At 46.3% G+C, this 27,290-nt stretch overlaps 1 protein-coding gene across 31 annotated transcripts in view; it reads left to right on the plus strand.

The window, feature by feature from the left end:
* The window catches only part of LOC126456902 (proline-rich protein 2-like), a 494,957-nt gene that overhangs the window by 397,136 nt on the left and 70,531 nt on the right, over positions 1 to 27,290 (plus strand). For 2 of the 31 annotated variants that reach the window (XM_050092787.1, XM_050092816.1), the window contains one exon: positions 10,286 to 10,719. The exons of 20 other annotated variants lie outside the window; for them this stretch is intronic. In XM_050092787.1, coding sequence (XP_049948744.1) covers positions 10,286 to 10,564 — 279 coding nt within the window. In that variant the 3' untranslated portion in view covers positions 10,565 to 10,719. Of the gene's footprint in view, positions 1 to 7,364; positions 7,494 to 10,285; positions 10,720 to 25,857; positions 25,941 to 27,290 lie in introns of those variants that run through there. 9 more of the 31 variants (XM_050092818.1, XM_050092812.1, XM_050092802.1 and 6 more) reach the window with 9 other exon arrangements.

A 27,290-nucleotide genomic window follows, 5' to 3' on the forward strand; every position in this document is an offset into this window, starting at 1 on the left:
TGGAATGTGGCGCGGAGTGGCAGGTCCCGGGGCTGGAGTCGGCGCCAGAGATGGTGAGGGCGATGGCGATGGCGAAGGCGACGGTGATGACGATGACGAGGACGATGAAGGTGAAGGGGAGAGTGGAGCGTGGGCCGTAGCCCGCCGGGCGACCACCCTGGCGGGAGCCGCAGATACGGAAGGAGCAGAGGGAGGAAGTGGAGGGAAGGGATCAGAGGAGGCGCAGGAGGGAGGAGCCAGGGACAGGGCGACAAATAGGGAGAGAGATGAGAGAGTGAGTAGTGGGGGGAATGACTGAGGGGGGAGTGAAGCGGCACACCACGTGATAGTGGTGGCAGCAGTGGAGGGGGATGTGTATATAATGGCAGTGGTGGTGGCTGTAGAAGAGGTGGTGGGGGTTGACATTATGATAAGGGGGAAAAAACACAGTACTAGACAAAGTAGCAAACGAGAGACGGGCAGGGCGACGAGAGATACACAGGAGAAAGGGACGGAGAATGACGAAGGAGACTGGGGCCTAAGCCCCACTCTGCTGCCGCTGGGGGGGGGGGGGCGACCCGGCTGGCTGGCTGGCTGGTGGGGACGCCTCTGCTGCTGCTGCTGCTGGCGGATGGAGGGGGCAGCTAGGACCACTGGCGGCCGCTGGCTGCGACCGTTGGTGGCCACCGGAAGCTGGCTGTTGGCTGCTGGCTGCTGGCTGGGGTCGCGAAAGCGAAGACTGCTGCATGGTGCTGGCGGGGACGCTGCTGGCTGCTGGCGCAGATTGCTGCTGGCTGCAGGCGGGGACCGCTGCTGGCGAGGACCGCTGCTGGCTGCTGGCTGCTGGCGGGGACCGCTGCGGGCGAGGACCGCTGCTGGCTGCCGGCGGGGACCGCTGCTGGCAGGGACCGCTGCTGGCTGCTGGCTGCTGGCTGCTGGCTGCTGCACGCCGACGGGCTGGCTGGCTGGCTGGCTGGCTGGAACCTGCAACACCTATCGCTTCGATTGGTACCAGAATAGCACAATCGAAGGGCGGTATTCAACTGAAGTACCGCCGGAGATGCGTGAATCCTCATCGCCCTGACACGCCTTATATACCCTTAACTGCTAGTGCTGCCACCCGCCAACTGTGCGTGGTTACTGTTGTGTACATAGTTCTGCGTAGTCAGCGCGTACACAACTTTCCCACTAGAGCGAGTCCCGCTAAGCACAACAGTGCAGGCGCAGCGCTCGTCCGCCTCCGCTCTACGAGATGGCGCTGCCATAAAGACGGACCAAATTCTGCTTTTGCCGATCCCCGTATAAATATGTAACGCAGCCGATGAGTTTGCTGCTAACGTAGAACCTTTTCTCCTCTAGGATCACACTCGCGCAGTGATACCTAAACGCTCGAGGTATTATATCGAGCGTACAGACCTCCAGGCCTCCGATCGGTCCTGCATTAATCTGCATTTGTCTGTACGAGTCTGTAGTCAAGTTTCAGACTGCGCCTAATAAAATTATCATATTCCTGTACATAGCCATGAAGAAAAATGTATAGACACTTTGTCAGACATCCGAACTGCCTCTGAGGTGTCTTCCTACACCTAGACCGATCGTTATCTTTGCCTTTCCTAAACCCAAAATGATCGTCATCTAACAGATCCTCCTTTCCTTTTCTATTATTTTGTATATTATTCCTGTCAGCAGCTTTGATGCATGAGTTGTGCGATAATTCTCCCACTTGTAGACTCTTGCTTAACAGTGATATTCCGACTCCATTCTTAATGTTGCCGTCTTTGCTTTTAATTTCTCTGAAGATCGTTTCGGCCAATCTGTTTGCTGAGTGAGTTCTTCTGACAATCATTTGTTTGACAGTTTCTTCACATTTATTCTTAGCTTCCATGCACTTCCTATTCATTTTATCCCGAAGTGACACGTATTTCAGTATCCCAGAATTCCCCTGCATATATTTTTGTACTTCCTTCTTTCGTCGATCAAATGAACTATTTCTGTATTGGCCATAGCTTCTTCGCAGTTACCTTCCTTGAACGTAACTTTTTCTTTCCACCTTCTGTGTATGGCGTCTACAACTGTCCTTAGCTCTATAACTGAACAGACTACTGAGCTACGCATTGATTTTTCCTGGATAGTTTGTTAAACGTCAGCCTGCTCTTCAACATTACTAAATTGTGATCTGGATCTTTATCTGCTCCTTGTTACGACTTACAGTGTAATATTCGATTTCGAAATTTTCCCTTGGCCATGATCTGGTTGGCGTCTTCCTATAAATACCAGTCCTGTCTAAATATATCAATATTCTTGTGATTCTTGAAGAACGTATTTGCAATTCCTAGCCGAAATGTATTGCAGAACTCAATCAGTCATTCTCCTATCTCATTCAGTTACCAAACCCATATTCTCCCGTAACGTTTTCTTCTGCTCCTTGCCCTTTAACCGCATTCCAATCCTCAATGACTATTAGATTTTCATCTCCCTTTAGGTGCTGAATGACGCGTTCAATTTTCTCATACAGATTTCCTATCTCTTCTCCTTCAGCTTACGGCATCTCAACGTGTACCTGAGCGTTGTCGTCGGTGATGATTTGCTGTGAGTTCTGATGAGAACGACCCTATCACTGAACTGTTTACAGTAATACATTCTTTGCTTATCTTCCTATTCACAATGGGTCCTACTTCCGATATATCATTTTCTGCTGCAGTTGATATTACCCTATACTCGTCTGACCAGAAATCCTTGTTTTCTCTCCGTTTCACTTCATGGAACACCACTGTGTCTACACTGTGCCTTACACTGGCAGCACTGACCAGTCCCCAGCTCAGGACACCGGGGTACGGGAGTGTAACAAATGGTTCAAATGGCTCTGAGCACTATGGGACTAAACTTCTGAGGTCATCAGTCCCCTAGAACTTAGAACTACTTAAACCTAACCAACCTAAGGACATCACACACATCCATGCCCGAGGCAGGATTCGAACCTGCGACTGTAGCGGTCGCGCGGTTCCAGACTGTAGCTCCCAGAACCGCTCGGCCACACCGGCCGGCATGAGTGTAACACTATAAGTAATGCTACCTAAGGGTGTTTCACAAGTCATCTTACACACTTCAAGAGCTTTTTGAGGGGACTTAGCAGATCTCGTTTTACAGAGGAATCAATGTCTGGAAACGGTCGATTCCCATTTTAGAAGAGTTCTCACTTCTTTGATGTGGCCCCACCACAAATTCCTCTCATGTGTGAACCTTTCCATCTCAGACTAGAACTTGCAACACACGTCCACAGTTATTTTCTAGGTGTATGCCAGACTCTGTTTTCCTGTCTTCCTCTACAATTTTTACCCTCTACATCTCGCTATAGTATTATTGATTCCTTTTAACACACCCTGTAATACTTTTTCACTTTCACTGAAGACAGTAATGGCATCAGCAGATCTTATCGTTGTTCTCCCTTTACCTTGAGTTTTAACCCGGCTCTTGAACCTACCTTTTATTCCCGTCATTGCCTCTTCACTGTACAGATCGAAAAGTTGGGGCGAAAGACTACATCCTTTCTTACACCCATTTTACAGTAATCTGTGTACTTCTTTCGTGCTCTTCCAGTCTTATTGTTCCCTCATAATTTTTGTACATACTGTATATTACCCGTCTTTTCCAGTAGTTCACCCGTATTTCTCTCAGAATTTCGAAATTTTGTACCATGTTACAATGTCGAACGCTTTTCTCAGGTCAACAGATCCTGTGAATGTGTCTTGATTTTCCTTCAGCCTTGCTACCATTATTAGCTGCAACATCAGAATGCCTCTCAGGTTTCTTTGCCCTTCCTAAACCCAAAATGATCGTCATCTAACAGATCCTCGTTTCCTTTTCTATTATTTTGCATATTATTCCTGTCAGCAGTTTTGATGCATGAGCTGTGCGGTAATTCTCCCAATTCTAGACTCTTGCTTAACAGTGACATTCTGCCTGCATTCTTAATGTTACCGTCTTTGATTTTAATTTCTCTGAAGATCGTTTAGGCCTCTCTCTGTTTGCTGAGTCACTTCTTCAGACAATCATTTGTTTGACAGTTTCTTCACATTTATTCTTAGCTTCCATGCACTTCCTATTCATTTTATCCCTAAGTGATTTGTATTTCAGTATCCCCAAATTTCCGTGAATATTTTTGTACTTCTTATGTCGATAAAAAAATTTCTGTATTGGCCATAGCTTCTTCGCAGTTACCTTCGTTGTACGTAACTTTCTCTTTCACCTTATGTGAATGCCCTCCACAACTGTCCTTACCTCTATAACTGAAGTATATATACCGGTCCTGTCTAAATATATCACCTCCTCTTGTGATTCTTGAACGTATTTGCAAATGCTGGCCGAAATGTATTGCAGAACTTAATTAGTCACTCTCCTCTCTCATTCAGTTACCAAACCCATCTTCTCCCGCAACGTTTTCTTCTGCTGCTTCCCCTTTAACCGCTTTCCAATCCTCAACGACTATTAGACTTTCATCTCCCATTAGATATCGAATGACCTGATCAGTATTCTCATACAGATATCATATCTCTTCTCCTTCAGCTTTGGACATCTCCATGTATACCTGAGTGTTGTCGTCGGTGTTGATTTGCTGTAAGTACTGATGAGAACGACCCTATCACTGAACTGTTCACAGTAACATACTCTTTGCTTATCTTCCTATCTCAAAACCGATCCTACTTCCGACGTATAATTTTCTACTGTAGTTGTTATTACCCTATACTCGCCTGACCAGAAATCTTTGTCCTCTCTCCACATCACTTCACTGAACACCACTGTGTCTAGACCATGCCCAAGAATTTCCTTTTTCAGATTTTCTAGCTTTCCTATCAGACTTCTGACGTTCCACACCCCGACTTTTAGAACCTTTCATCGGTTATTCAATCTCTTTTTCATGGTCACCTCCCCCGTTGGCAGTCCTCTCCTGGATATCTGGATGTGGGACTGTTCCGGAATCTTTTGCCTATGGAGAGTTCATGGTGAAACTTGTTCAGTTACAGGTCTCATGTACTATCGATACACATTATGTGTCTTTAATGCAGTGGTTTCCATTGCCTTCTACATCTTCATACCGCTAATCATTGATGATTCCTCCACCTTTTAGGGGCAGTCTCCTACACCATGGGGAGAGAGGGTGCCTGGAAGTCTTTTCTCCCCTCCGCCCTTTTTGACAATGACGTTGCCAGAACGAGGGTGACTTCGTATGCCAGAAGTCTTCGGCAGCCATTGCTGATGACTTCTATTCAAAATTTAAGAAGTGGCGAGGTTCGCACCTGGAACAGAGGACGTTTTCATCACTAATTAAAGCTCTATACTTTCTACTTCTGACAGTTTTTTTAAATTTCAGATGGCAACTAGTCCTCCTGCGTTTCCTGATTATAAAGGGACCTACACGGAGGAAGGATCTATTTGCCACCGCCACTTTGACAATAAAAGAAAAAGTAACATATACACCACTTCAGACATGTACTGCTAACTACGCCTCTCCCAATAGCTCTACCTAAACATAACAAAGGTGGTAAGCAAAGGGGCGAGAGGTTGTCATATATTTGTAAGAGAGAATAAGGTATTTTTTCTTCTACTGATTATGTTGCGTTTTTATTTTCGGTTTGTTAATGTTTGCAACAGAGGAGGTTTTTTTTTTCTTTTTAAGTATAATGTTGCCTTTTTTCAGTGAGAAATCCATGACCGTCTTCTCGAAAATAAAGGAAGATCGTAGTATCAAACATCGAAAAATGGTGCCTCAGACGAGATCACCTGCTTTTCGCAAGGACATTCCATATAGGTGGCTGGTCGTAGGAAGCACTCCAGCGGAAGCTGGAAAAATATTGCCTATGTAATGTCTTGCGTCCGCGTAACTCCTAAAATCGAGAATGCTTTTCTTGCCAGTTGAAAAATAATACCGTACTGCAAGAGCACGGAACCAATTCGCACAGTGAATATGCAATATTCGGCTGCGGTGTTATACGTAATCCTGGAACAAAGGTGTCATATGTGGTGTAAATCGTGCAAGAGTGGAACGTTTGAGGAAAGTCAGAATTCGCTGGACCAACTGCCAGACATCTACAGCTAGTGATCTCCACCCCGCAAAGCGGAGAGTCGGCGGGGTGAACTTGGTGGAGACAAGAACGATTGTTTCCCGTTGACGGGTACATCTCACACGGAGCGTGCATTAGTGTCAAGACTAGCAACGTTCACAGCCCGCCATATATGACACCACGTGTAGTTCTGGTGCTTCTATTCTATCACATTTGAGGTGCAGCCCTAGACCTCGGGTTCCCCTGCAACTTGTACGTGGAAAATCAGACTGGGAAGGTCAAGATTCGCAGGATATGTGATGAGGCTGAATGTGGACAGAATGACCAAAAGAGTACGGAAAAAATGGGTATGACAAGCGGAGAGCCAAGTAGCAATTCGGAGGGATTATTCAAAACTGAAAATTAAGTTGAAAAACTGAGAAGGCACATGCACATATATTTTGCAATGCACCAGAGATCGATGACAGAGAAGGGCAGGAAAACGACAGATAGACACCAATGTAGCGGACAAAATGATACGGAAGATCTCGAAAGAAGGGCGGAAGAGAAGGATGAAGAGGTTCTGAGGCAGAAGTAGAAAACGCAATTCACGAGGGCCGAACTGAAGGAAAAGAACAACTTTTCTCACGCTCTAATGCGTGAAGAGAGCTTCGCTATGCCATTTGCTGTGCACCACAAAACAAATTTCCAGGAGTTATAGTTGTGGAATCCAGATTAGAAGGGAGGAATGATTCGCAGTAAACGTCACGACAACGAATGTGTTAGAGCCTGACCACAAGCTTGGAATGGATAAACTTGGGGTAGAAACTGGGGAGTGTCCTTACCACAGGAATCACATCAGCACTCATCATTATGGCAACCATGGAGGACATATGTCTGTATGGCTGGCCAGGGTTTTTAACCACACTCTTTCCGAAGGAGGGTCCAGTCCTGAACCATTGGAACCTATGATATGCTTGAAACATATGCTTCTACAAGGCAGCTACAGCAATATTAGTGATTTAAATGGTTGATAGCACGGTACCGGAGCATACACATACTTCATGAAATCACATTTGTAAGATATTGTTGTATGTCACCTCCGCTATGACATTACTATTTTCTTTTTCGACGAAGATTCCTGAAGTCTCCGCTATCAGCTACGTCATGACTTGTTGGTTCATTATTTCTTTGAGGCAGACATCTAGGAACAATTGGGTGTCGATGAAAAACTGAGCGACAATAAGATATTCAGTTAGTCGCAGCAGTGCTCTGAGACCTTGTGATTATTCCAGATCCTCCACTGTCGCATTTCGACGGCAGTCTCTGCTCACTCCCTTTGTTAAAGAGTCACGGAATCACGAGTACTTCACATCACGCAGTGGCGAGCCTTATAAAAGCTCTGCAGCACGGGATCACCTCAGCACTTCCATCACCATGAGGGCAACAGTGGCAGCTCTTCTCCTGTGTCTTGTGGTGAGTAGTAAGGACTGAGTCTTTATCTAAATTTGTGCTCTACGTACCTTTACTGGTACTTATTTCCACATCCACTTAAAAACACTGAATGCTTCAATATGTACCACAATTTTCTACCTGTAGCAAGCCATTCTCGAATCTAAGGACAGGATAGGGCTTGAAACTTTGTCGGTTCTTTAAGCGACTTCGTATTAGTTCCACACGTACAAATAAAGACAGTTGTGCGATTGTACCAAATTCATCAACTTCGTGTGAATCGTTTATAAACTATACATGCGTAATATCAGTAAACAATCTGCATCCTCCTTCTTACTGGATCAGTATTTGCGAGGGTAACAGCCGAAACCCGTGTCTGAGCATCCACACGTTATTACTGGCGGATTTAAAAAATCGTAAAACATCAGTCCAAAAAGTTTCGAGATTATATTAGTACAAAGTACAGAAAAATTAAGATGGTGGTTTTAATGCTTAAGATATCCAACGCACCACTCCCCCGTCCCACACTTGATTACAAGGCACAGGACATCCACACGCCCATGAGTAACTGTCAACGAGATCTATCTTTGACGTGTTGTACAACTGTTGTGTCCCATTGGTTTGAAAGTCGGTTATATCGTCAAAGCGTTAACACTTCACGTAAATTTCTGTACTTTGTCATTCTACAGTGGCCTCAATTTCATAACACGAAATCTCATCAGCAGTGATGATTTGTCCGAGAAAAGAACTGTCCACGTGTTTCGTTTCAAGCTAGTCACGGCAGGTGACCAGGCATCGTCGCTTTCGTTCAGGAGTCAAGACGTATGGGACAAACCTTGTACACACTTTCCTGCTCTTCAGGACATTCTCAAGAATGCCTCAAACACTTAGGGATGTTGCTCCATTGCGATTTCTGACACTACAGTGATTACTCCGTACGGTCGCACGTCGACTATGTACTTGACACAGCCAACTTACCTACTTGAACTGACTAGTCCAATGTATGTCTGTGTTTTTTAGTTGTTCGTGATGCCACTGTAGTTACTGGGCTGATTGCTTATACACCAGAAATAAAATCAGTCTCGGAATTTTGTGGATGGTCGGCGAATGTAGGGAAATGCCAGCCGATTTTCTTCCTCGTGTCTAGCTGGTACTCCATTTCTAATGCTTTTAATGATCTTGCATCTGCATATCTACATCTCTTATGAAAGATTACAGGATATTTGTTATCATCTGTTTGCAGCATACGTGTTGTCGCCGTCTGTCACTTTATCAGGGAGGTTGAAATTTCTCTAGTTCTGAAAGTACAACATCAGTATTCCCTTTACAAGAGCCTATTTTCAAGTGATATTATTCAATCCTTGTTCTTAACTCATGTTGTGGTAATAATCAAAGTAGTACAACTCTGACGAGACACAGGTAATTATGAGAATTCAACAAACATAGCGATTAATCACGAATATAAAAATTGGAATAATCATGAATCAAAACCCTAAAATATTGCTATCGAGTAACTGAACAACGTAGCACATGTTACGCAAGAGCATTATTTAGTATACTAGAAGCTCGTTACCAGGAGTAGTTCGCTTGCTTATTTATTCCCCTCTGATAGTAGACAGCAAGGGAAATCAAATCTTATATACTGACGGGGAAAACCGCAACACCAAAATATAAATAATGTCTTGTAATGAAATTTCAGGAATAGATTTTCCGAGGTAACATATTTAAATCATTAACATTGCAATATCACACGTTAACATAAATGCGAGATAAGGTATTGGAAATATCAAATCTTGGTACATCATTAACCGATGTAACGGTCACATTATTGAATGCAAGCACGGAAACAGGAATGCATTGTGTTGTACAAATGACGGATGTCAGTTTCTGGAATGCGGTTGCACGGCTGTTGCACTTGATCGGTCAATGCTGTTTGTGGAAGACGCTAGAGTTGTCAACCGATGATATCCCAAGGCACATGTGGACACTGTAGAGCGTAGTGGGTTACAACAGCAATATGTGGACCAGCGTAATCCTTTTGGTAAAGGCTGTTTATGGATGGGAGCACTGCAGGTCGAATCACCAAACTGATGTGCATACTTCCAGTCAGGGTGCGTGGGATGAGCACGAGACTGCTGGTGCTGCCATACAGTGTGGCACTCCACACCAGACCATAAATCCAGTCGTAGGTCCCGTGTGTCTAGCACGCCACTAGGTAGGTTGCAGACACTCGGATGGTCTCCAAAACACAGCCATCACTGGCACTGAGGCGGAGCCAGCTTTCATTAGAGATCACAACAAACTTTTGCCCTGCCCCCTTGCGGGCTCTCGCTTCACGACACTGACGTCGCAAGTGGCGGTGGTTTAGGACCAGTCGAGTGGACGCTACAGAGCATCTACAGTAGACCCGTCCTTCAATAAACCAATTTATAACAGTTGTTTTTATCATTGTGGTGGCAACTTCTACTCAGATTGCTGCTGCAGATGCAGTACGATGTGCCTGAGCTAGACACCGAGCACGATGGTCTTCCCTCGCGGTAGTACCACACGGCTCCTTGGGACGCAATCTCCATGCTACTGTATATTCTCGCGTCCATCGCTGCCACAAATCATGTGCAGTGTCCACATTCCTGCCAAGTCTTTCTGCAATGTCACGTAAGCAACATCCAGCTTCTCGAAGCCCTTTTATACGACCTTGTTCAAACTCAGTGACGTGTTCCTGGCGAAACACAAATAATGGCATGGTACTAACTCAAATTGACATCTATGCATACATATCTTAATGATGTACTTTACAATATGACATTCTACTACAGGTATCAGCATGCCGCAGCCAAGAGACTCCACCTGGCCCTCCTGGGCCAACTGAAGGGCCACAACCAACTGGTCCACCAGGGCCACCAACCGGAGGTCCTGATCCAACTGGTCAACCAACCGGAGGTCCTGAACCAACTGGACCACCAGGTCCACCAACTGGAGGTCCTGAACCAACTGGAGAGCCCCAACCAACTGGAGGGCCACAACCAACTGGTGAACCTCAGCCTACTGGAGGTCCTCAACCTACTGGACCACCAGGGCCGCCTGGCCTTTTTTAGCCTGGTGTTTTCTAGTGATGCAAGATTTGCGCACCTGGAAACGTTAAAGGATTTCAGCTTTTACTTTTATAGTTGACTTTAACTGTGTTAATTGATGGAAGTGTTCTGATGTGTAATAAAAATCAATTCTGATTAAACCAGCAATGAAAAGGCTCCATTAACGTTTTATTTACTGTGTTCTGCAAAAGCAACCAGTTCTCCAAAAATATGGTAACAATATGTAAAAATTATTACAGGAGTTACTATCGGTTCATACCTCATGAAATTCTTTACCACATGATTTGCAGTTCCAGAACATGCTGTACGTTGCTGAAGGAGTCCGTGTTACCGACTACGTGCACTTCACGAATTGATATGAGCAAATACATCTTCAGGAAACGCTCTTGCCCTCTATAAAAAGCCCTGTTCACAGTGTACTGATATATAACCTTTGAGCGATATTCAGGATTTGATGTTCTGTAATACAACTTGTGACCTGAGATGATTTCTTTGAAATCTATTTTCTCCTCCTTCAGTTACATACTTTTTCCCCTTTTCTATGTATGAGAATTGGTACACATGTATAATTAGTTCGATAGTGAAATATTTTTCAAAGTCTAAATAAGAACTATGTGATTGCTGATGAAACTTCAGTAAGAAATTCTTCAACCATGACGTTTCAAATTATTCGAGGTTGGTTTTTCCAAAAATTTCCGAACTAGCCTTTCGTGATTTATATGAGAATATACTACAGCCCATTTATGTGTAGGGGCAAGATATTAGCACTACATAAACTTAACGCGTTTCCTCATATTTAAAGGCTCATTTTTTCTCGCAAAGCATACTTTTAAGTGACATGGAAGTGTCCATGTTAAGCACAAGCAGTACATTATTATACTGCACTCTTTCAGGAGACCCAAACCCTGCTATACGAGCCATGTTAAATTAATGGACATTTTATATTGTGCTGCATGGCCTGTAATGATAATGATGTATAGAGAGATGATGAGTTTGTTTGAGGCATGTTCTCAAAAGAAATTCAACGCAATGGTAATTATTCTTCAGATAATCCTTTTTTAATCTCCTTTTTATAACTAGACCAATTCAAACAATGATAAAATGCGTCACTGACAGGCAGGACAAATACCAGAAATTGTATTTCATTATCGCTAGTAATTAACTTGAGAGTGTACCTTATATAGCGAAGGAGAATATTTGTGGGAAATTATGTTTGAATTTTTAACAACAGTTCATGAATGCTTTGCCTGTCTTGCTCGTGAAAGTATTTCTTTTTCCTCGTATCACTCCTCTTTCTCTCATTGTTTGTGAATGACATATTACTGATTACGTGATTTCGATGGAACATGCGCTTAATTACTCCTACTAAATATTATCATGGGCATTGTAAAGTAAATTTCCAGAATCTGCTCTGACTTATTACTAAACAAGTGTCTCCAAAGGATGACACGGAATCAGAATTAGAGAGTGAAGAACGTGATTTTTACCAGATTTCTGATCCTCATATACTTCAAACTTTTTTTGCAGAGAACGTCGTAGCTGATGTGACCTTATACCTCATTAGTGCTAGGAGCGTTGTCCGCATTATAACAAAAAAACTGTTATTGGTTTGTTACTGATTACGTCCACGAACGCTTGATCTTCATACAGAAGCTAATTTCAGGCATATAATAAGTGCAGTGTACTAACGATACAATACAAAGTCAACAACAAAGATATTATCTTATTCTTGAGGCTCGCCATTTCAAACTGAAACATTTGACTGCTTTCCCACGTTCGCCAACTGTAGGAAGATGTAAGACAGATGATTTGTTATATATTTCCAGCTAATATTTTACGAGAAGCTTGTGTATATATACTTGTTAGAAAATAAATTGAAAATACCGTACTTGGAATTAAGCTAAACAAAAACTAAGTATATTATTTTGAGATGAAAGTCTCTACTATTTCAGTTCACAAGAAGCACAAAAATTACATTTTCATTACTACCTAGGTCCAGGAAACGTTAATGACGGCGACTTCGAAGATATTAGGGAAATTGTGGGATAATAATATAACCAGGAAAATGTCATTCGTTTATAGCACACATATAGGGAGTAGCTGGTACAACACAAACCAGCATATCAACGCATACAAATTTATACACAGCCAAAATTGTACAACATTGTGCTTTGGGATATGTACTCGGAGTACCTAGTCAGTAGTAATCTACAATAATACAATCAAATCTTGTGTATCAGATATTTCGCACAAAATCCGACCACACACTGAAAAGTCCGCAACTTTTATCAGGTTCAAGAAAAGAGAAACGAGATAGCTCGGACTGTCAGGAAATAATTGATCGTGGCGCATCACTGAGAAAATGTTTACGGATTTTGAATTAGGTCATTACGTTTGGACAAATTAAAAAAAATGCATCATTCATCTCAGCAGCAGTGAACGTGCATCTCATGACAGACGTGATCTTTCGTTACGGAGGAAAAGGAAGGATGAGACACCGGGAAAAGCTCCGTCGACGAAGCAAAAGTTTTGCCAGTTTTTTCACAAGAATCAGATGTCAACTAAACATTTTCGTTGTTATATACTCTCAGCAGACAGTCCATGGAAAGCAAATGTACGTTGGTAGTATTGTAGATTTAATAAACATCTACATCTGCATCTACGTGACTACTCTGTAATTCACTCTTAAGTGCGTTGTAAAGGATTTCTCGAAGCACCTTCAGAATATTTCCCTACCGTTCCACTGTTTAACACCATGTGGGGAAAAAGAATACACACGTCTTTCTGTACGAGCCCAGATTTCTGTGATTCTATCATGATGATCATTGCTCCCTAAGTATGATGGCGATAATAAAAAAGGTTTCACACTCAGAGGAGAAAAGAGCTCACTGCAACGAAAAACCCTTTGTCTTAATGACCACCAAACTCTTTTATCATATCCGTGACAGTCTTTCTCCTGTCTTCCGATAGTAGAAAGCTGCCCTTCTTTGAGCTTATCTGTCTGGTAAGTATCCCATACAGAACAAAAATAGTCCAGCAGTGGACGAACAAGCACATTGATGGCCGTCTCTTCAGTAGAACTGTTACAGGTTTTCTGTCAATAAAACGTAGTATTTGGTTTGCCTAAATAAATGGCTCTGCTAATGCATAACGACAACGGATGCACTGTATCCTCATCTTTTTTTTCTTTCTTTATTGTGATTTTAAACACACTATACAAAGCAGCACAATACGCCGCTCTTCAGCCTTGAGTTTGACAACAAGTAGTACATAAAGGTGGCACAGAGAAGACAGTCAAAACGGTGGGCAAAAAATGTAGACACTAAAAATCGAAAAAACATGGAGCCGTTCACGCTGGACGGGAAGCAGCACTAACACTAGGCGACACGGTGCACAGAACATGGATGATGGCGACGGCATGTGAACGGTGGTGGCGTGACGGCGAACAACACTACACACAAACGAAGGCACACACACGAAACACTGACGGCGACGATCTCCGGCGCGCGAATGTTTACTGAGCGTGTACGAGTCCGGGGACCTGCCAAGAGTGGAGGAGGAGGAGGAGGATGAGGCGGAGGAGGGGAATGGGAGAGGGGAGAGCAGATATGCCATGGGCAGAGGAGTGACGGGGAGGGAGGAAGGGGGAGGGGAAGCCTGGGGGAAGAGGGGAGGAGGAAGGGTGGAAAGGAAAGAGAAGGGAAGGGAAGGGAGGGAGGGAGGGAGGGTGCCTAAAGGAAAGGACACAGGAAGTGGGGGGAGGATCAAAGTTGATAGGAGGGGTAGATGGAGGGGAGGAGGACATCATCACGGAGGGGGAGCTGGCGGAAGCCACCTGGGGAGAGGGTAAGGAGGGTGCAGACATGGAGACCGGGTGGGATGTGGGAATACAGGCGCGGCAGCGGGCGGGGTGGGAGAGGATCGGGGAGACTAGCGGGTGAGGAGGATCAAGTTTACGGGAGGTGTACAGGGTCCGTATCCTTTCAAGGAAAAGGAGGAGGTGGGGGAAGGGGATGAGATCGTACAGGATCCGCGTGTGGGCGGGGAGATGGATGCAATAGGTGAGGCAGAGAGCATGGCGTTCAAGGATTTGGAGGGACTTGTAAAAGGTTGGGGGGGTGGAGATCCAAGCCGGATGGGCATAACAAAGGATAGGGCGGATGAGGTACTTACAGGTGTGGAGGATGCTGGATGGGTCCAGACCCCACGTACGGATGGAGAGGAGCTTGAGGAGACTGAGTCGGGAGCGTGCCTTGGCTTGGATTGTCCGGAGATGGGGAGTCCAGGAGAGGCGACGGTCGAGGGTGACGCCAAAGTACTTAAGGGTGGGAGTGAGGGCGATAGGACGGCCATAGATGGTGGGATAGAAATCGAGGAGGCGGAAGGAAGGGGTGGTTTTGCCTACAATGATTGCCTGGGTTTTGGAGGGATTGACCTTGAGCAACCACTGGTTGCACCAAGTGGTGAACCGGTCAAGATGGGATTGGAGAAGGTGTTGGGAGCGCTGCAGGGTGGGGGCAATGGCAAGGACGGCGGCGTCATCGGCAAACTGGAGAAGGTGGACGGGGGGTGACGGCGGGGGCATGTCCACCGTGTACAAAAGGTACAGTAGGGGGGAGAGGACGGAGCCTTGGGGCACACCAGCGGAGGGGAAAAAGGTGTAGGAATCTGTGTTATGGACGGTGACATAGGAAGGACGGCGGGAAAGAAAGGAGCCGATCAGACGGACATAGTTAATGGGAAGGGCGAAGGTTTGGAGCTTGAAGAGGAGACCGGAATGCCATAAGCGGTCATAAGCACGTTCGAGGTCCAGGGAGAGGAAGATTGTGGAGCGATGGGAATTAAGCTGGTCGGAAAGGAGATGAGTGCGGTGAAGGAGAGGGTCGTCGGAAGAGAAGGACGACCGAAAGCCACACTGGGTAATGGGAAGGAGGCGGTGCTGGCGGAGATGCTGGTGGATGCGTCGGGTGAGGATAGATTCCAGGACCTTGCTGAAGACCGAGGTAAGGCTGATGGGATGGTAGTAGGAGACGGCGGACGGCGGTTTGCCAGGTTTAAGGAACATGAGGATACGGGAGGTTTTCCACAGGTTCGGGTAGTAACCGGTGGACAGGACTACATTGTAGAGCCTGGCCAGGGCGGAGAGGAAAGAGACAGGAGCTTCACGAAGGTGACGGTAGGTGACACGATCGTGACCAGGAGCGGTGTTGCGTTTTGTGCAGAGTGTAGCAATGAGATCCCGTGTAGTGATAGGGGGATTGAGTTCCGTGTGTGCAATGTTGTCCAAGTACTGGAAACCAGGAACGAGGGAAGGGACAGAGGTGTCAGTTTGATTGCGGATATCCGGGAAGAGGGAGTAATCGAACTGGGGATCATCGGGGATGGAAAACACATCGGACAGGTAGGAGGCAAAGTGATTGGCCTTACTAAGGGCGTCAGGGAAGGGGCGATCGTCATGGAGGATAGTAGGGGGAGGGCTTAGTTCCGGTAAGACGATGGAAGGCTGACCAGAACTTGGACGAGTTGATAGGTAGGGTAGCATTTAAACGGGTGCATGTCTGTCACCAGTCCCGGCATTTCTTAGCTGCGAGCAAATTACGAATGTGTCGCTGGAGTTGCTGGTGGCGTCGTAGGGTGTCCGGGTCACGCGCGCGGAGGAAGGCACGGTAGAGACGGCGGGATTCACGGAGGAGGAGGACAGCCTGTGGAGGTAAGGTAGGACGGTGGGGGTGGATTGCGACAGTAGGGACGTGGGTCTCCTATCCTCAGACAAGGTCTGCTGGAGAAAGGAGGCGGCATGGGTGACATCATCTGGGTGGTGGTAGGTGAAAGGGTGGCTATCGACCTGGGTGGGGAAGGTATCCTGGTAGGCATTCCAGTTGGCATGGGAATAGTCATGGACGTACTTAGGGGGAGGGTCATTACGAGGGTCGGGGCGGGGGCGACGACCATCTGAAACGGTGAGGAGGACAGGGAGATGGTCGCTACCAATAGGCTCCAGGACATCCACTGTAATGCGACCATGGAGGTTGGGGGAGGAGAGAATAACATCGGGAGTGGAGTTGGATTCGGGACGGGTGTGTTGGGGGATGGGGATGAGGTCGCCTTGAAGGGAGGAGAGGAACCGATGCCACTGCCGTAACTGGGCAGCGGATCGACTATGGATGTTGAGGTCGGCGGCGATCACGTAGGAGGAGAAGGTACGGTCGATGTGGGAGAGGAAGTCGAAGGGAATAGGAGCGTTGGGGTGGACATAGATGGTGGCGCAGGTGACGGTAAGGCCGGGGAAGAAGAGACTAAGGATCAAGTGTTCGGTGGGGTCGGGAAGAAGAGGTTGGAGCCGAACAGGGATCTGGTGGTGGTGCCCAATGGCAACTCCGTCACGCGCAATCAGGAGGGGATTATCGGAGCGGTGGAGGAGGTAGAGCGAAGTGTGGATGGTGTGGTGGGGTTGCAGGAAGGTTTCATTGAGGAGGAAGGCATCCACACGGTGGGTGGCAAGGGTGTGCAGGAAGAGGTTCTTGTTGGCGGGAAGGGAGCGGATGTTGTTGAAAAGGATACGGTGCTGTCACGACATGATAGGGATTTAAACGAGGGTGTCAAGATGTGAGAAGGTTAAATGGGGCTGGTTGTTGGAGTAGGTGGCGTTCATTTTGAGTTGGAAAACGGAACGGGCGGCGAGGGAGATCTGTTGGAGGGTTTGCGGGTGCTGAAAAGGATGAACATTCTGAAGGACGATGGTGAGGAATCTGATGATGTCCTCAGCGGTAGGGGGTGGGCGAAGGGAGTTGCTGGGAGGGGTGGGGGCGTCCAGAGGGCGGACGGGAACGGTGAGTTCGGGAGTGGTAGGAGGGGTCGGGCCTTACACTCCTGGGAGTAGGTGGGATGAGGGAGGTTACAGGTATCACAGTGGGGGGGGGGACTGGAGATTGGGGCACTGCCATAAAAAGTGGGCTTGCCTACACTGCGGGGAGGTGGGGGCCTCGCAGCACTCAGATGTTGGGTGAGCGTTATACCACAAGCACCTTTGGCTGTGGAGGGATTGAGGAGGGGAATGGGAGGGGTGGACTTTGTAACAGTGGTTAAAAACGAGGGCACCCTCCTTCAGGAGATGGCAGATGGAGGGGGCGTGCTCAGAAAAAATCCGCATGAGGTAGGTGGGGCCGGCAGCTTTGTGGATGCGACGAACCGCACGCACCTCCAGATGGGGATGGGCCTGAAGCTCCACCAACACCTCCTCCTCCGTGATCGCCGGACTGAGCCGAGTGATCATGGCAGTGAGGGTCAGCGGGCGACGCGGGGGTTGGGTTTGGTGGGAGAGAGGTGGGGAAGGAGCAGGGGTGAGGGAGGCATGAGGGCCAAAGCGGGTGACAGGGATGCGGGAAAGGAGGTCTGTGTGGAGGGTAGGGCTGGGGGAGGAGATGAGCACCGAATCATGGTGAGGAGTGAGGAGGGAGATGGGGGCACCGGCACAATTCTCTCGAAGGAAGAGGGTGAGGTTCCGGGCTTCAAGGAGGGAGGGATCAGGACGGGAGAGGAGGTAGCGGTAGGAGGAGGGGGTAGAGGAGGAGGAGGAGGGGGCAGGGACGGGTGGGGAGACATCCATGGCATCATGGGTGGGGGAAGGGGGACGAGGTGGAGCCTTTTTGGGAGCAGAGGAGGCAGGGGTGCCACTGGGGCGCTTGACGGCGGCGGAGGAGGTCTGGGGGATGGGAACAACTGGAATGTGGCGCGGAGTGGCAGGTCCCGGGGCTGGAGTCGGCGCCAGAGATGGTGAGGGCGATGGCGATGGCGAAGGCGACGGTGATGACGATGACGAGGACGATGAAGGTGAAGGGGAGAGTGGAGCGTGGGCCGTAGCCCGCCGGGCGACCACCCTGGCGGGGGCTGCAGATACGGAAGGAGCAGAGGGAGGAAGTGGAGGGAAGGGATCAGAGGAGGCGCAGGAGGGAGTAGCCGGGGACAGGGCGACATATAGTGGGGGAGATGAGAGAGTGAGTAGTGGGGGGATGGACTGAGGGGGGAGTGAAGCGGCACACCACGTGATAGTGGTGGCAGCAGCGGAGGGGGAGGTGTATATGATGGCAGTGGTGGTGGCTGTAGAAGAGGTGGTGCGGGTTGACATTATGATAAGGGGGAAAAAAACACAGTACTAGACAAAGGAACAAACAAGAGACGGGAAGGGCGACGAGAGATACACAGGAGAAAGGGACGGAGAATGACGAAGGAGACTGGGGACTAAGCCCCACTCTGCTTCCGCTGGGGGGGGGGGGGCGACCCGGCTGGCTGGCTGGCTGGTGGGGACGCCTCTGCTGCTGCTGCTGCTGGCGGATGGAGGGTGCAGCGAGGACCACTGGCGGCAGCTGGCTGCGACAGCTGGTGGCCACCGGAAGCTGGCTGTTGGCTGCTGGCTGCTGGCTGCTGGCTGGGGCCAGCGAAGGCGAAGACCGCTGCGTGCTGCTGGCGGGGACGCTGCTGGCGAGGACTGCTGCTGGCTGCTGGCTGCTGGCGGGGACCGCTGCGGGCGAGGAGCGCTGATGGCTGCTGGTGGGGACCGCTGCTGGCAGGGACCGCTGCTGGCTGCTGGCTGCTGGCTGCTGCACGCCGACGGGCTGGCTGGCTGGCTGGCTGGCTGGAACCTGCAACACCTATCGCTTCGATTGGTACCAGAATAGCACAATCGAAGGGCAGTATTCAACTGAAGTACCGCCGGAGATGCGTGTATCCTCATCGCCCTGACGCGCCTTATATACCCTTAACTGCTAGTGCTGCCACACGCCAACTGTGCGTGGTTACTGTTGTGTACATAGCTCTGCGTAGTCAGCGCGTACACAACTTTCCCACTAGAACGAGTCCCGCTAAGCACAACAGTGCAGGCGCAGCGCTCGTCCGCCTCCGCTCTACGAGATGGTGCTGCCATAAAGACGGACCAAATTCTGCTTTTGCCGATCCGCGTATTAATATGTAACGCAGCCGATGAGTTTGCTGCTAACGTAGAACCTTTTCTCCTCGCGGATCACACTCGCGCAGTGATACCTAAACGCTCGAGGTATTGTATCGAGCGTACAGACCTCCAGGCCTCCGGTCGGTCCTGCATTAATCTGCATTTGTCTGTACGCGTCTGTAGTCAAGTTTCAGTCTGCGCCTGATAAAATTATCATATTCCTGTACATAGTCATGAAGAAAAATGTATAGACACTTTGTCAGACATCCGAACTGCCTCTGAGGTGTCTTCCTACACCTAGACCGATCGTTATCTTTGCCTTTCCTAAACCCAAAATGATCGTCATCTAACAGATCCTCCTTTCCTTTTCTATTATTTTGTATATTATTCCTGTCAGCAGCTTTGATGAATGAGCTGTGCAATAATTCTCCCACTTGTAGACTCTTGCTTAACAGTGATATTCCGACTCCATTCTTAATGTTGCCGTCTTTGCTTTTAATTTCTCTGAAGATCGTTTCGGCCTCTCTGTTTGCTGAGTGAGTTCTTCTGACAATCATTTGTTTGTCAGTTTCTTCACATTTATCCTTAGCTTTCATGCACTTCCTATTCATTTTATCCCGAAGTGACACGTATTTCAGTATCCCAGAATTACCCTGCATATATTTTTGTACTTCCTTCTTTCGTCGATCAAATGAACTATTTCTGTATTGGCCATAGCTTCTTCGCAGTTACCTTCCTTGAACGTAACTTTTTCTTTCCACCTTCTGTGAATGGCGTCTACAACTGTCCTTAGCTCTATAACTGAACAGACTACTGAGCTACGCATTGATTTTTCCTGGATAGTTTGTTAAACGTCAGCCTGCTCTTCAACATTACTAAATTGTGATCTGCATCTTTATCTGCTCCTTGATACGACTTACAGTCTAATATTCGATTTCGAAATTTTCCCTTGGCCATGATCTGGTTGGCGTCTTCCTATATATACCAGTCCTGTCTAAATATATCAATATTCTTGTGATTCTTGAAGAACGTATTTGCAATTCCTAGCCGAAATGTATTGCAGAACTCAATCAGTCATTCTCCTATCTCATTCAGTTACCAAACCCATATTCTCCCGTATCGTTTTCTTCTGCTCCTTGCCCTTTAACCGCATTCCAATCCTCAATGACTATTAGATTTTCATCTCCCTTTAGGTGCTGAATGACGCGTTCAATTTTCTCATACAGATTTCCTATCTTTTCTCCTTCAGCTTACGGCATCTCAACGTGTACCTGAGCGTTGTCGTCGGTGATGATTTGCTGTGAGTTCTGATGAGAACGACCCTATCACTGAACTGTTTACAGTAATACATTCTTTGCTTATCTTCCTATTCACAATGGGTCCTACTTCCGATATATCATTTTCTGCTGCAGTTGATATTACCCTATACTCGTCTGACCAGAAATCCTTGTTTTCTCTCCGTTTCACTTCATGGAACACCACTGTGTCTACACTGTGCCTTACACTGGCAGCACTGACCAGTCCCTAGCTCAGGACACCGGGGTACGGGAGTGTAACAAATGGTTCAAATGGCTCTGAGCACTATGGGACTAAACTTCTGAGGTCATCAGTCCCCTAGAACTTAGAACTACTTAAACCTAACCAACCTAAGGACATCACACACATCCATGCCCGAGGCAGGATTCGAACCTGCGACCGTAGCGGTCGCGCGGTTCCCGACTGTAGCTCCCAGAACCGCTCGGCCACACCGGCCGGCATGAGTGTAACACTATAAGTAATGCTACCTATGGGTGTTTCACAAGTCATCTTACACACTTCAAGAGCTTTTTGAGGGGACTTAGCAGATCTCGTTTTACAGAGGAATCAATGTCTGGAAACGGTCGATTCCCATTTTAGAAGAGTTCTCACTTCTTTGATGTGGCCCCACCACAAATTCCTCTCATGTGTGAACCTTTCCATCTCAGACTAGAACTTGCAACACACGTCCACAGTTATTTTCTAGGTGTATGCCAGACTCTGTTTTCCTGTCTTCCTCTACAATTTTTACCCTCTACATCTCGCTATAGTATTATTGATTCCTTTTAACACACCCTGTAATACTTTTTCACTTTCACTGAAGACAGTAATGGCATCAGCAGATCTTATCGTTGTTCTCCCTTTACCTTGAGTTTTAACCCGGCTCTTGAACCTACCTTTTATTCCCGTCATTGCCTCTTCACTGTACAGATCGAAAAGTTGGGGCGAAAGACTACATCCTGTCTTACACCCATTTTACAGTAATCTGTGTACTTCTTTCTTGCTCTTCCAGTCTTATTGTTCCCTCATAATTTTTGTACATACTGTATATTACCCGTCTTTTCCAGTAGTTCACCCGTATTTCTCTCAGAATTTCGAAATTTTGTACCACGTTACAATGTCGAACGCTTTTCTCAGGTCAACAGATCCTGTGAATGTGTCTTGATTTTCCTTCAGCCTTGCTACCATTATTAGCTGCAACATCAGAATGCCTCTCAGGTTTCTTTGCCTTTCCTAAACCCAAAATGATCGTCATCTAACAGATCCTCGTTTCCTTTTCTATTATTTTGCATATTATTCCTGTCAGCAGTTTTGATGCATGAGCTGTGCGGTAATTCTCCCAATTCTAGACTCTTGCTTAACAGTGACATTCTGCCTGCAGTCTTAATGTTACCGTCTTTGATTTTAATTTCTCTGAAGATCGTTTAGGCCTCTCTCTGTTTGCTGAGTCACTTCTTCAAACAATCATTTGTTTGACAGTTTCTTCACATTTATTCTTAGCTTCCATGCACTTCCTATTCATTTTATCCCTAAGTGATTTGTATTTCAGTATCCCCGAATTTCCGTGAATATTTTTGTAATTCTTATGTCGATAAAAAAATTTCTGTATTGGCCATAGCTTCTTCGCAGTTACCTTCGTTGTACGTAACTTTCTCTTTCACCTTATGTGAATGCCCTCCACAACTGTCCTTACCTCTATAACTGAAGTGACTACTGAGCTATGAAGTTTCCTGCCTAGTTTCTTATACGTCAGCCTATTGTTCAACATCACTAAATTGTGATCTGGATCTTTATCTACTCCTTGGTATGACTTACAGTCCGATATTTGATTTCGAAATCATCGCCTAACCATGCTCTGGCTGGAGTCTTCGTATATATACCGGTCCTGTCTAAATATATCACCTCCTCTTGTGATTCTTGAACGTATTTGCAAATGCTGGCCGAAATGTATTGCAGAACTTAATTAGTCACTCTCCTGTCTCATTCAGTTACCAAACCCATCTTCTCCCGCAACGTTTTCTTCTGCTCTTTCCCCTTTAACCGCTTTCCAATCCTCAACGACTATTAGACTTTCATCTCCCTTTAGATACCGAATGACCTGTTCAGTATTATCATACAGATATCATATCTCTTCTCCTTCAGCTTTGGGCATCTCCATGTATACCTGAGTGTTGTCGTCGGTGTTGATTTGCTGTAAGTACTGATGAGAACGACCCTATCACTGAACTGTTCACAGTAACATACTCTTTGCTTATCTTCCTATCTCAAAACCGATCCTACTTCCGACATATAATTTTCTACTGTAGTTGTTATTACCCTATACTCGCCTGACCAGAAATCTTTGTCCTCTCTCCACATCACTTCACTGAACACCACTGTGTCTAGACCGTGCCCTAGAATTTCCTTTTTCAGATTTTCTAGCTTTCCTATCAGACTTCTGTCGTTCCACACCCCGACTTTTAGAACCTTTCATCGGTTATTCAATCTCTTTTTCATGGTCACCTCCCCCGTTGGCAGTCCTCTCCTGGATATCTGGATGGGGGACTGTTCCGGAATCTTTTGCCTATGGAGAGTTCATGGTGAAACTTGTTCAGTTACAGGTCTCATGTACTATCGATACACATTATGTGTCTTTAATGCAGTGGTTTCCATTGCCTTCTACATCTTCATACCGCTAATCATTGATGATTCCTCCACCTTTTAGGGGCAGTCTCCTACACCATGGGGAGAGAGGGTGCCTGGAAGTCTTTTCTCCCCTCCGCCCTTTTTGACAATGTCGTTGCCAGAACGAGGGTGACTTCGTATGCCAGAAGTCTTCGGCAGCCATTGCTGATGACTTCTATTCAAAATTTAAGAAGTGGCGAGGTTCGCACCTGGAACAGAGGACGTTTTCATCACTAATTAAAGCTCTATACTTTCTACTTCTGACAGTTTTTTTAAATTTCAGATGGCAACTAGTCCTCCTGCGTTTCCTGATTATAAAGGGACCTACACGGAGGAAGGATCTATTTGCCACCGCCACTTTGACAATAAAAGAAAAAGTAACATATACACCACTTCAGACATGTACTGCTAACTACGCCTCTCCCAATAGCTCTACCTAAACATAACAAAGGTGGTAAGCAAAGGGGCGAGAGGTTGTCATATATTTGTAAGAGAGAATAAAGTATTTTTTCTTCTACTGATTATGTTGCGTTTTTATTTTCGGTTTGTTAATGTTTGCAACAGAGGAGGTTTTTTTTTCTTTTTAAGTATAATATTGCCTTTTTTCAGTGAGAAATCCATGACCGTCTTCTCGAAAATAAAGGAAGATCATAATATCAAACATCGAAAAATGGTGCCTCAGACGAGATCACCTGCTTTTCGCAAGGACATTCCATATAGGTGGCTGGTCGTAGGAAGCACTCCAGCGGAAGCTGGAAAAATATTGCCTATGTAATGTCTTGCGTCCGCGTAAGTCCTAAAATCGAGAATGCTTTTCTTGCCAGTTGAAAAATAATACCGTATTGCAAGAGCACGGAACCAATTCGCACAGTGAATATGCAATATTCGGCTGCGGTGTTACACGTAATCCTGGAACAAAGGTGTCATATGTGGTGTAAATCATGCAAGAGCGGAACGTTTGAGGAAAGTCAGAATTCGCTGGACCAACTGCCAGACATCTACAGCTGGTGATCTCCACCCCGCAAAGCGGAGAGTCGGCGAGGTGAACTTGGTGGAGACAAGAATGATTGTTTCCCGTTGACGGGTACATCTCACACGGAGCGTGCATTAGTGTCAAGACTAGGAACGTTCACAGCCCGCCATATATGACACCACGAGTAGTTCTGGTGCTTCTATTCTATCACATTTGAGGTGCAGCCCTAGACCTCGGGTTCCCCTGCAACTTGTACGTGGAAAATCAGACTGGGAAGGTCAAGATTCGCAGGATATGTGATGAGGCTGAATGTGGACAGAATGACCAAAAGAGTACGGAAAAAAATGGGTACGACAAGCGGAGAGCCAAGTAGCAATTCGGAGGGATTATTCAAAACTGAAAATTAAGTTGAAAAACTGAGAAGGCAAATGCACATATATTTTGCAATGCACCAGAGATCGATGACAGAGAAGGGCAGGAAAACGACAGAGAGACACCAATGTAGCGGACAAAATGATACGGAAAATCTCGAATGAAGGGCGGAAGAGAAGGATGACGAGGTTCTGAGGCAGAAGTAGAAAACGCAATTCACGAGGGCCGAACTGAAGGAAAAGAACAACTTTTCTCACGCTCTAATGCGTGAAGAGAGCTTCGCTATGCCATTTGCTGTGCACCACAAAACAAATTTCCAGGAGTTATAGTTGTGGAATCCACATTAGGAGGAAGGAATGATTCGCAGTAAACGTCACGACAACGAATGTGTTAGAGCCTGACCACAAGCTTGGAATGGATAAACTTGGGGTAGAAACTGGGGAGTGTCCTTACCACAGGAATCACATCAGCACTCATCATTATGGCAACCATGGAGGACATATGTCTGTATGGCTGGCCAGGGTTTTTAACCACACTCTTTCCGAAGGAGGGTCCAGTCCTGAACCATTGGAACCTTACATTCCTTAAGAGTTTCAGGATGCCTACCCTACAAACTGCAGTGATGATATGCTTGAAACATATGCTTCTACAAGGCAGCTGCAGCAATATTAGTGATTTAAATGGTTGATAGCACGGTACCGGAGCATACACATACTTCATGAAATCACATTTGTAAGATACTGTTGTATGTCACCTCCGCTATGACATTACTATTTTCTTTTTCGACGAAGATTCGTGAAGTCTCCGCTATCAGCTACGTCATGACTTGTTGGTTCATTATTTCTTTGAGGCAGACATCTAGGAACAATTGGGTGTCGATGAAAAACTGAGCGACAATAAGATATTCAGTTAGTCGCAGCAGTGCTCTGAGACCTTGTGATTATACCAGATCCTCCACTGTCGAATTTCGACGGCAGTCTCTGCTCAGTCCCTTTGTTAAAGAGTCACGGAATCACGAGTACTTCACATCACGCAGTGGCGAGCCTTATAAAAGCTCTGCAGCACGGGATCACCTCAGCACTTCCATCACCATGAGGGCAACAGTGGCAGCTCTTCTCCTGTGTCTTGTGGTGAGTAGTAAGGACTGAGACTTTATCTAAATTTGTGCTCTACGTATCTTTACTGGTACTTATTTCCACATCCACTTACAAACACTGAATGCTTCAATATGTACCACAATTTTCTACCTGTAGCAAGCCATTCTCGAATCTAAGGACTGGATAGGGCTTGAAACTTTGTCGGTTCTTTAAGCGACTTCGTATTAGTTCCATACGTACAAATAAAGACAGTTGTGCGATTGTACCAAATTCATCAACTTCGTGTGAATCGTTTATAAACTATACATGCGTAATATCAGTAAATAATCTGCATCCTCCTTCTTACTGGATCAGTATTTGCGAGGGTAACAGCCGAAACCCGTGTCTGAGCATCCACACGTTATTACTGGCGGATTTAAAAAATCGTAAAACATCAGTCCAAAAAGTTTCGAGATTATATTAGTACAAAGTACAGAAAAATTAAGATGGTGGTTTTAATGCTTAAGATATCCAACGTACCACTCCCCCCTCCCACACTTGATTACAAGGCACAGGACATCCACACGCCCATGAGTAACTGTCAACGAGATCTATCTTTGACGTGTTGTACAACTGTTGTGTCCCATTGGTGTGAAAGTCGGTTATATCGTCAAAGCGTTAACACTTCACGTAAATTTCTGTACTTTGTCATTCTACAGTGGCCTCGATTTCATAACACGAAATCTCATCAGCAGTGATGATCTGTCCGAAAAAAGAACTGTCCACGTGTTTCGTTTCAAGCTAGCCACGGCAGGTGACCAGGCATCGTCGCTTTCGTTCAGGAGTCAAGACGTATGGGACAAACCTTGTACACACTTTCCTGCTCTTCAGGACTTTCTCAAGAATGCCTCAAACACTTAGAGATGTTGCTCCATTGCGATTTCTGACACTACAGTGATTACTCCGTACGGTCGCACGTCGACTGTGTACTTGACACAGCCTACTTACCTGCTTGAACTGACTAGTCCAATGTATGTCTGTGTTTTTTAGTTGTTCGTGTTGCCACTGTAGTTACTGGGCTGATTGCTTATACGCCAGAAATAAAATCAGTCTCGGAATTTTGTGGATGGTCGGCGAATGTAGAAAAATACCAGCCGTTTTCTTCCTCGTGTCTAGCTGGTACTCCATTTCTAATGCTTCTAATGATCTTGCATCTGCATATCTACATCTCTTATGAAAGATTACAGGATATCTGTTATCATCTGTTTGCAGCATTCGTTTGTCGCCGTTTGTCACTTTATCAGAGAGGTTGATACACTCCTGGAAATTGAAATAAGAACACCGTGAATTTATTGTCCCAGGAAGGGGAAACTTTATTGACACATTCCTGGGATCAGATACATC

The sequence above is a fragment of the Schistocerca serialis genome, chromosome 2, assembly GCF_023864345.2.
Source record: "Schistocerca serialis cubense isolate TAMUIC-IGC-003099 chromosome 2, iqSchSeri2.2, whole genome shotgun sequence".
Classification (NCBI taxonomy): Eukaryota; Metazoa; Arthropoda; class Insecta; order Orthoptera; family Acrididae; genus Schistocerca; species Schistocerca serialis.